Consider the following 11,705-nt stretch of genomic DNA (forward strand, 5'->3'; position numbering starts at 1 on the left):
TTTGAACACGCAGTGCTTAAAGCTGCCCTAGAATGATTTGACACTGTTAAATTGTTCTCTGATATCTACCTAGAGGGTATGTGGTTTATTTAAGGGCAAAAATTGTCCAGATACAGTTGTACAGGTCCATTTACAACCCTATAAATTGTCCCTAGTAGGGGTGTCCATGGTTAACCGATTGACCGATTAACCGTTAAAAATTGTGTAACCGAGTGAAACATTTTGCTCGGTTAAGTGGGCTCAATGACGTTTGAATTTAGTTGTAATATATGTTTGCACCCCTAGAGACCGCCAGAGCGCTCCCAGACATTTGTAATATCCACAAGAAGAAGTCATGACCCGCTTTCTAAGCGGGCAATGAAAGCGTGGGAGCACTTTAACAATGAGAGTGACGGGGCAAAATGCAAGTATTGCAATGCAGTGCTTACCGCATTTTTCAGGCTATAAGTCGCTCCGGAGTATGAGTCGCATCAGTCAAAATATGCGCCATGAAGAGGAAAATAACACGTCGCACTGGACTAAAAGTCGCATTAGGGCAGAAGCAGAGCGCGAGCCGCGCGCGCTGTGCATAACGGAGCAGAAGAAAGAAAGTTTGAAGTGAGAAACTTGTGAATGACTAGAGAAAAGCAGACGTTACTTTAACTGTAATGAAGAAAACAAAAAAGCTAATCGCGGACTGAAAGCAAGATGGCCAGAGCTGAAGGGACGAGTCCACAGATGCTTGAACTCTCTGCCGGGAGAGGCTCAGCCGCGCGAGTCAAACGCTGTGTCTGTGGGAATCGTTCTCGGCTGCATATTTTACTACATGCCCTAATCGTGCAGGCGCCCTCACGGCCACTTGCATTGCTCGTGAACTGGAGCGCAGCTCATCCTAATTTAACGAAACTCAGCGTACGCCTCGCAGACATGAAATATAGCTTAAGAAACTTGAAATGTCTTTTAACAATTTAAAACGAAAAGAAATGGGCTACTCTCTGATTGTGTAATCCATGATGTGCATTTCTCTCTATAGGCGCGTTCACTACGGGGATGGTGGTCGTCAAATTAATAAACTAAAAATAATAACCCTGACACACACTATGGTTAACCGAGTATTAACCGCTAAGGGCCTCGGTTAACGGTTAATGAAAAACTTGAAAACGTGCAGCCCTAGTCCCTAGGATGTAATGCTCTGTTTTTGCCTTATTTGGAAGAGTCATGAATATTAATGTTGAGCTCTGCTCTGATTGGCTTATTTCAGCAGCTCACAGCAGTTCAGCTCGTGAGTCCTGACAGAACACAGACCGACTGAATGACACTTTCAGCAGAACATCTCAAATGGAGATTGATAAAATGCAGATTACTTGTTTAGTGGTGTTTTCAGATCATCCGCGCGCGAGAGAGAGAGAGCTCGTGTACGTGCGGTTGCCAGATTGGACATGTTTAGGTAAAACACCCGATAGTATACGGGTTCTGTTCACAGAAAAGCTCTGTTTGGGGGATTTAGATTACTGAAATCTGGCAACCGCAAAACCAGTGATTTCAGACTCGTCTTTTTTCATCAATGATATTGCATGTTTATATAACGTTAGTCACAATGTAGACTACACAGTGACTGTGATGCACTCTGAAATACAAGCACGCAAAAACATTAAGTTCTCAAAAATATAAATATATATATTTTATAAAATGAATAGCCTTGTCAAATGACTATCGTTTTAACTTATATGGTGGAAAAGGTGACGTTTGCTAGAAGGATCGAGTGAACGATCTGTAAGCAAAGTATCTACGGTTGTAATACAGAATAATATTCCCCTTTGTGATTAGACACACTATTTAGTTTGGTATGGTACTGGAGTTTCCTGTTGTTACTGTACTAGCATCTTACGTCATCTAGACAATGCGGTCTCTCCAAGAAACGTACAATTTAATCAGAAATTGTTTAAACAGTCAATAAGTGGATAAATTACTCATTCTAGGGCACCTTTAACACAAATCGTTGCGCTCAGTCCAGTGTGAGAATTACACAAGTGAGCTTTAACAAACGAACTACAGCAATCTGATCTGAACTCAGTCCAGTGCGACATTTACTGAAGAAGAATCTCACAAACACTACACAGCATTCATAAAATATTCTGACATTTACGGATATTCGTGCACAAAATGAAAACTCAGATTTGTAGTGAGTTTCAATCACTCGTAAATGGGGCACGCGTTCACACTTTCACAATTAGCATTGTTCACTTCCACATGAAATGCTGCATGCGTATAATTAATTTAGAACATTTCGCAAGATCTTACGCAAGTTTCTGTATTTTAATCAATACGTGAATTAACATCCTAATGTTTTACAATTTACGCCAATCTGACGAAAACTGGACCATTCAATCCAACGAGTCGATTACATGAGCAAGGTTTTACGAACTGATGATGCAAATCTCACTGAGTTGCTGTACTCGATTCAATACCATAACTTATGCATGAATAATAAAACTCATTCAGTTATCTCACTCATTATTACAAATGTTACATTTAATTTATAGTTCAATAAACAAGCAGCCTAGCTAATATTAAATTACTTACATTTTAGAGGCAAACTGTTCGCAAACTATTACTGAATGAATCAGCCTTTGAATGAATCATCTGAATGGACGACTCAATGACTCAGTCATTAAGACGAATCGTCTGAATGGACAACTCAATGACTCACTCATTAAGACGAATCGTCTGAATGGACGACTCAATGACTCACTCATTAAGATGAATCGTCTGAATGGACGACTCAATGACTCATTAAGACGAATCGTCTGAATGGACGACTCAATGACTCACTCATTAAGATGAATCGTCTGAATGGACGACTCAATGACTCACTCATTAAGACGAATCGTCTGAATGGACGACTCAATGACTCACTCATTAAGATGAATCGTCTGAATGGACAACTCAATGACTCACTCATTAAGACGAATCGTCTGAATGGACGACTCAATGACTCACTCATTAAGATGAATCGTCTGAATGGACGACTCAATGACTCACTCATTAAGACGAATCGTCTGAATGGACAACTCAATGACTCACTCATTAAGATGAATCGTCTGAATGGACGACTCAATGACTCACTCATTAAGACGAATCGTCTGAATGGACGACTCAATGACTCACTCATTAAGATGAATCGTCTGAATGGACGACTCAATGACTCACTCATTAAGATGAATCGTCTGAATGGACGACTCAATGAAACACTCATTAAGACGAATCGTCTGAATGGACGACTCAATGAAACACTCATTAAGACGAATCGTCTGAATGGACGACTCAATGAAACACTCATTAAGACGAATCGTCTGAATGGACGACTCAATGACTCAGTCATTAAGACGAATCATCTGAATGGACGACTCCATGACTCAGTCATTAAGACGAATCATCTGAATGGACGACTCAATGACTCAGTCATTAAGACGAATCGTCTGAATGGACAACTCAATGACTCACTCATTAAGACGAATCGTCTGAATGGACGACTCAATGACTCACTCATTAAGATGAATCGTCTGAATGGACGACTCAATGACTCATTAAGACGAATCGTCTGAATGGACGACTCAATGACTCACTCATTAAGATGAATCGTCTGAATGGACGACTCAATGACTCACTCATTAAGACGAATCGTCTGAATGGACAACTCAATGACTCACTCATTAAGACGAATCGTCTGAATGGACGACTCAATGACTCACTCATTAAGATGAATCGTCTGAATGGACGACTCAATGACTCACTCATTAAGACGAATCGTCTGAATGGACGACTCAATGACTCACTCATTAAGATGAATCGTCTGAATGGACGACTCAATGACTCACTCATTAAGACGAATCGTCTGAATAGACGACTCAATGACTCACTCATTAAGATGAATCGTCTGAATGGACAACTCAATGACTCACTCATTAAGACGAATCGTCTGAATGGACGACTCAATGACTCACTCATTAAGATGAATCGTCTGAATGGACGACTCAATGACTCACTCATTAAGACGAATCGTCTGAATGGACGACTCAATGACTCACTCATTAAGATGAATCGTCTGAATGGACGACTCAATGACTCACTCATTAAGATGAATCGTCTGAATGGACGACTCAATGACTCACTCATTAAGACGAATCGTCTGAATAGACGACTCAATGACTCACTCATTAAGACGAATCGTCTGAATAGACGACTCAATGACTCACTCGAGAAGATAATCACCTGCCGCCACATATTTCGTTTTTTATTATTTATGCAAACATTTAAAACGTCCATTTCGTAACATAATTTATTGCAGTTGTAATTATGCAGGGTTAATTATTCACATTGATGGGTAAGTGTCTTATTATTACAGAATTAATTGATCAAATAGACAGTGTGACACAATCTGAAAACTGTCCACCGGGGAACACAAGCCAACGCTCTCCATTGACTTTCTTTTACAGGAAGTGCCTCCTTTTCATTTCTGACAAAAAAAGAACAATGTCTAAAGTTACGTTCACACCAAACGCGAATAGAGCGTCTGGAGTGAATGATTTCCATGTTAAGTCAACGGAAAGGCGCGTTGATGCGCGTCTGGAGGTCCAGCGGCGCGATAGACGGCTTTCGTGCGGCACGATGGACGGGACTCCGCCTCATTTGTGCGTCCAGTTCGTGCGAATAACACGAATTTGAACAGGGATGTGATTTTTCCGGATTAATCCGGAATTCCGGATTTTCCGACCTGAAAATGTGACCTACGTAAATCATGCAGATCTGTAAAAAAAAAAAAAATGGCGGGGGCAGGGGGGATTGGGGGGGTTGACCGTCATCTCACAGCCGTCACCATGGTAACCCGGGACGAAACCACGATCGCGGGATGGGCAACAAGCAGTGTTGCCAACTTGGCGACTTTGTCGCTATATTTAGCGGCTTTTCAGACCCCTCTAGCGATTTTTTTGGACAAACTTCAGCTACTTTAGTTTATAAATGTCGGCAGTACTGTCCTGCGAGCGCGAGGTCTTTTTTCCCCTCTGCCGTCCTATGCTGCCGTCACACACACCTCTCTCTGCGTCTGCCCTGTTCAGTGAATGGCTGAGGGGAGCTGCTCGCGCCTACAGACAGCAGCTGACAGACGTGAATGAGCGAGCTACACATGAGCACACAAGGTTGCCATCGATTTCTCACTTAATGTTATCTGCTTCTTTTGTTTTATATTTAAATAAATGAGTTATGATGAGTTCCATCTCTTGTGCTTATCACTTATATTACTCTCTCACAGAGCTTTAGTTCATCCAGTTTCTCAATTCAGATTTTACACATAATTTTTTTTGTAATTCACTATATCATATATTGTATGACAAAAAGGTATAGGAAATGAAAACATTTATTGGACAATCGGCTGTAGGCTATTATATTATTGTAAAATATAGTAGGCTAAATGAAAAAACGTTACGCAGGCTGAACGCAAGGACGGCGTGATGACGTCACTAATATGCTAATTAACGCATAACGTCATCTAGCGACATTTAGCGATTTTTTTGGCCGGCTTTAGCTACTTCTTGGAAAATAATTGGCAACACTGGCAACAAGGACTGTATCGTGACAAGAACATCGCCGGATCGGATGATCTGGGTATACTATTGCTTGTGTCTATATATAACCTATAAGTTACTAATTTGACTTTGTTGTCGATTGATTAGATGATTGATTTTGATTGATTTTCCACTATGGCAGGATGTTTAAGCTGCATTTAACATTAACTTGACAGCTAACATTACTTGTATTTGCTAGCACTAGCTATATATGCAAACAGCGCGCTTTTCGGCGCCCCCCGCTTTTTTCACGTCAGTTTGGGTGACAAAGTCATCTGAAGCCATTCCATAGCTTAACCCTTAAATGCATGACTGTTTCGCCAAACATTCTTACATTAAATATAGAACCTTACCCAGATCTATATTTAACATGGATAACGTTAGACCTCTACCTGTCGCGATAATATATAAAACTCCTGATGTTAGAGTGATGTAACAGCTACAGAAGAATAAAATAAAACCTATTTCGTTACCTTATGGAGCTTGGAAGGGTTCAGTTTGAGCAGATGTTTAATACCATCATCATATTTCCTCGTCAGAGATCGTTTACCAGTATATTCAGCATCTGCCTCATATTCGCGATCTCCAGCATATTCTCCAAACTCATTTTCAACGTCTTCAAAATCAATATTTTGCTCACTGACAGCTTCTTGACCACATCCATCATCAAGAGACAGTGACACTAATATTTGATTGTGTTTAATACTTGCTCTCTGCAGTAAATCACTGAGCCATTTCAAGTTTTGCAGATTATAATTATTATTGTTTCGTTTTCTGTCAGAAGTAACTATGAGTGAAACGTCACATCATCATTGTGTATCAGACATTGCCACCTTGTGGAATAAATGTGAATTGCACCCCCATTTCGTCATTATAGATTAATTTATCATGCCAGGCGCAAATTCCAAAAGAAACGTGTAGAGGCTCTAAATAAGCTTTCTACAAAGGCTAAAGAGTCATACAAAAATTGAGGCCTTCTTTTGACATGAAAATGTGCATGTTGCACATTTAGCTATTAAAATTGGGTAAAAATGCATCCACCAAATAATTAGTTTTTTTTTCATACTGTACAAAAAAGTTATTACAATAAAATGTATTTTTTTGTTCAAATAAGTTGTTATGGGTCCTGCTTTACTGTCCGTATTGATCCGCCACCAGTTTGATCGGCGCGGCGGGGTGGGGGTGGTCTATATTATCAAATATGGTATATTTTCCTGCTTTTTTGTCCTTAGGCAATCACATGCCTGTTGAAGCGAATCGAGTGTCTTGCGCGACACGCGCGTGTGGTGCTTTTTGTGCATTCACGCGTTTGAAGCGAATTCGCGTCTACGCCCAAGTTGAAAAATTAGAAATTTGGCGTTAATTCGCGCCGCGTTAACCTATGAGGAGCCTGCTTGCTGCTGCCACGTGATGAGAGACCCTGCATATAATTAAAAAAATACTGATAATCTGTCAATAAATGTAGTTTTAATGCTTTTCAGTTGATAATGTAGTTGTTTAAAGCTAAAATATGTGGTTTACCCAGGATGTTTTACTCATAGACAGAGCCTATTTAAAAAGAACCCTGTTGTGTTTTTGGAGTTGTGAGCTCCAGGCGATCTCCGGGCGCTCAGCGATCGTTAACCCCGGCGAGAGCAGCCTTTCCTCGGCCAGTCCTTCTGGCGTTTGCCTCCGGCTCGGATGTCTCTGTAGAGGTTAAACATGACACATACTTCGTCTTGTGTACATCTAATGGGCGATCTGTGGTCTAATGAATCTATTGTTGCCTACCAAATCATTATGACCGAGGGCAAAGTGAAGTTTCATAACTTTGTTTTATTTAAATATACATGCAGTGAAGATAATCCAGCTAGTGTGTTGGCTGAACCACGTGTGGCTGTTAATGCTTAATATATTTCACCTGGAGCGCCTTAAGCGTCCAATTAGCTGCGGACGCGCGAATGGATGCAAAATGTTCACGCTTCAGACTAGACGCGGTAGACGCGATTTTGACGCTCAATTCGCGTTTGGTGTGAACGCAGCGTGAAAGCTGACGTGACGAGGTGTGCAGCAAACAAGATAAAAAAAACAGAACAAAAAACCCAGAAGTGTTTATAAGCTGTTGACCCAAAGAACGAGCGTTTAGACATAAAAGTGCAGACATGCAACCGAGACCGAGCGAGACGTTAAGGCGGCGTACACGTTGTGATTTCTGCTGTCGTACGAACTCGCAGACGATTTTCTTCTCTCAGGAGAAATCGCGTGGACATCGTGATGCTCGTATGGTCGCGGCTCGCAGTGTGTGAGGAAATGCCAAACAAGCCGAGCACGTTAGGAGCACCTTACGATCATTAAGCATGTTTAAAAAAAAATCAGGGAGTCTGCCGAATTTTCACCAGTGTAAACACACACACACACACACACACACACACACACACACACACACACACACACACAGCCCCTAAACCTACCCATCACACGCGCACACACACGCACACGCACACACACACACAGGAAACATTCTGCATTTTTACTTTCTCATAAAAACTCCTCCTGTGTGATTTATAAGCCTTTTGTAAAGTGTGGACATGGGTAATGTCCTCATATTTCACCCTCTCCTGTAATACCTGTGTCATACTCATGGCATTATACACACTTGAGTCCTCATATGTCACACACACTGAAGGTGAGCGTCCTGTGTTCGCAGGTGGCGCCGGCGGAGGGTTTTTCGGACCTGGCGGGGCAGGTGTTGACGTCTCCAGCTAAGAGCTACATCCTGAGCACGCTGGCCATGTGTGTGGTGCTGCTGTTCCTCATGGGGCTGCTGTGCGGACGCTTCACCAAACGGGTCACGCAGGAGCTGAAGGACAGGTAGAGGAGGGGTCGCGGCCGGACTCGGAGTTACACTCCAGCTGTGTGTGTGTGTGTGCCGCCGACGGCCACACAGGGACCCAGTTTTAATTGCAACACACACTGTTTTTTTTTTTCTTCCTGTGCTTGTCCTACATCGTCACCTGCTTCTCCGACCAGCTCGACTCGATCCGCTTCAGACTGTGTTTTGCTTTCCAGCCGAACGTTTTTATTTATTGTGGATGTATCGCGGGAGGCTTGGCCTTTGGACGTCCATGTTTCTGAGGATGTGCATATTGACAACGGTGGAGCGTGCTTGTGCCTTTACCCGTCCGTCCGAGCGAGAGGACTTGCTTTGTTTTTCTGTGAACAGTGACTGATGTTTTTTGATTTTTATCATGGGCTTCCTGTCTGTTTTTCTTCATGACACTGAGAACATTCTCTTTCTTTGCAGTCGGGGCTATAAATATTTGCTTATTCTGTCCTTTTGATTGGTTTATTTCATTAGGGCTCGACACCAGAGAGCTGCTCTAAACTGAGCTCGGGACTGTAATAATATAATGGGCTGTGTTAACACGGGCCGCATTAAAGACGTCAAGCTGTTCGGCTCACGATGGCTGCGGTACGATCATTCATTCGTGTGTTCATCCGTACGAAGAGTCTGCTGTCACACACACACACACACCGAGCGGATTCTCTGAACGCCTCGCTCGTACGCCATTGGCTTTCCAGACGCGTCCAGACCGGTTTTAGGGGAATTGTTGTCAAAATAAGCTGGAATAAAACACTCGGCCCATCTCTTCTGTGGGCTGAGAGCATTGTGAGCTCCGTGCCGTCCATATTTACCACGGTTTGCCATACGCAGCCATTGTTTTTTGTTGTTCTCATGCGCTCAAACCGAACTCCGCTTATGGCCGACTGAGACTGGAACGCTTCTGAATCACTGAAGGCTTTAATGCATAAACACCCATATTCCCTCCCGCTCACACTAAACTTCACTCTTTAGAGTGAACCTGTAATCGAGCTCAGTCCCTCTGCCTTTTTAAGTTAATTTGGCTTTTGTATTATTGTTATATTTGTATGCTTTTGTACAAAATGACATTAAAGTGGACTTTGGTTATCGTGTTTGTGCATTCAAGCTGTGCTTTAATAACCTGAGCTCGTGTCACGGCGCTGTACTGTAAATAGCGGTATGATTTGAGCGGAGGACTGTGGGTCTCTGGAACTCAGCCTTAACTTTGGCGTCTCTTCTTTTCTTTGCAGAAGACTTGCTCAGCCATGGGTTGCTCCTGCAAGCAAGAACAGGAAAGGATACGTTCTTATTGGCTAACAAAAACGGCCCCTTTTAATCAAACCCCATCAGCCAGCTTGGGCTTATACTCCGCATGTGTTGAGCAAGCTCTTCAGAAGCACACCGTAGCTTAACCTCACACTCTTCTCCATGTCAAGCTGATTTCAGCCCAATCCTTCGTGCTTTCGCTTCATTTTGTCCACTTGCAGCAGGAAAACGAGCTCCTTTATCTCCTCCGCCTGTTTTTCATTGGTATATATTGATCCTGATGATTTAATGTGCTCTGTGTGTTCTTCTACTAAACCACTGTCCGTTTGACATCAACACACTGCAAAACATGCTCTTCTTACTCAGTATTTTTGTCTCGTTTCTAGTCCAAATATCAAAACATTCTTACATTAAGAAATATTTACTAGACAAGCAAAAGTAATCGTCTTGTTTTGGGGAAAATAACTCAAAATGAAGAGAGTTTTTGCTTAAAATAAGATAAATAATCTGCCAATGGGGTGAGAAAAATAATCTTGTTTTCTGTTTGAATTAAGATTATTTCTCTCACCCCATTGGCAGATTATTTATCTTATTTTAAGCAAAAACTCTCTTCATTTGGAGTTACTTTTCCCCAATACAAGACAATTACTTTTGCTAGTCTAGTAAATGTTTCTCGTTTTAAGAATTTTTAGATGTCTGGACTAGAAACAAGACAAAAATACTGAGTAAGAAGAGCAGAAACAGCTACTTTTGGGTTGTATTTCACTTTATAAATACATGTCTGGTTCATAATTCACCCTAAACATCAAATCACGAGCATCTAACCGATCATAACACTGATAATCTGAGATCTCAATCTGCATGTCGTCTGTATCAATGATACGGTGTTTTTTTCTCTCTTATGGCTGGGCTCTTATTCATGCCCTGTCTTCAAACAAACTATCACTGAAAAACGTGTGTGTGTGTGTGCGTGCGTTTTTCATCTTCTCGTGGCCGTCACTCACGCCCAATGCTTCCTGTCTGTCGAGCTGAAGTATAAATGATCATCGATGAACTGTTTTTCTATCTCCGTGCACACGTTATGAAGTGTTCTCCTGGAATCCGATCGAGCCGTACTGTACTGATATAACACAATAACTGCGCTCTTCTGCCATCTCATGTTTGGTTCTGTACGCATTGGACCGTTGTTAATAAAATTGATCTGATGGTTTGTATCTGCTGTGTTGTCCTGTTTAGATGTGTGTGTGTGTGTGTGTGTAGGCATGTTTTTGTGACATATGAGGACACAAATGTGTATAATGCCATGGGTATGACACAGGTATTACAGGAGAGGGTGAAATATGAGGACATTACCCATGGCCCCACTTTACAAAAGGCTTATAAATCACACAGGAGGAGTTTTTATGAGAAAGTAAAAATGCAGAATGTTTCCTGTGATGGGTAGGTTTAGGGGCAGTGTGTGTGTGTGTGTGTGATGGATAGGTTTAGGGGTAGGGGCGGCGTGTGTGTGAGAGATGTGTAGGTTTAGGGGTAGGGGCAGTGTGTGTGTGAGAGATGTGTAGGTTTAGGGGTAGGGGCGGTGTGTGTGTGTGTGAGAGAGAAGTGTAGGTTTAGGGGTAGGGGCGGTGTGTGTGTGTGTGAGAGAGAAGTGTAGGTTTAGGGGTAGGGGTGGTGTGTGTGTGTGATGGGTAGGTTTATGTTTAGGGGCTGTGTAGGGATAGAATGTACAGTATAAAAAAAATTATGCCTGTCCCCACATTTCACAAAAACAAAAATGTGTGTGTGTATTTATCCTCAGAGCAAAGGTCAGGAGACACTGAGGTGTGACATTCCTTCAGACGGTTTCTGAACCTCCACTTCGTACGACACACATTTCCGTGTGCTTTTGAAACCGCTCTGCTTCTCTCTTTCAGCAGGGCTTGACATTAAACATGTTCATGTGTGTGTCCTTCGAAACAAGCAAATCGTTCACTCACTTGTCCGAGTGAAAAAAT

The 11,705-nt window shown here is 42.1% G+C and overlaps 1 protein-coding gene across 4 annotated transcripts in view; it reads left to right on the forward strand.

Annotated features, from left to right (window-relative positions):
• glg1a (golgi glycoprotein 1a) overlaps positions 1-10,145 on the forward strand; it is a 54,791-nt gene extending 44,646 nt beyond the window's left edge. For 2 of the 4 annotated variants that reach the window (XM_067435701.1, XM_067435702.1), the window contains 2 exons: positions 8,290-8,453; positions 9,696-10,145. In XM_067435701.1, coding sequence (XP_067291802.1) covers positions 8,290-8,453; positions 9,696-9,762 — 231 coding nt within the window. In that variant the 3' untranslated portion in view covers positions 9,763-10,145. Of the gene's footprint in view, positions 1-8,289; positions 9,558-9,695 lie in introns of those variants that run through there. The other 2 variants (XM_067435703.1, XM_067435704.1) reach the window with 1 other exon arrangement.
• Positions 10,146-11,705: the final 1,560 nt, after the last annotated feature.

The sequence above is a fragment of the Pseudorasbora parva genome, chromosome 25 (assembly GCF_024679245.1).
Source record: "Pseudorasbora parva isolate DD20220531a chromosome 25, ASM2467924v1, whole genome shotgun sequence".
NCBI lineage: Eukaryota > Metazoa > Chordata > Actinopteri > Cypriniformes > Gobionidae > Pseudorasbora > Pseudorasbora parva.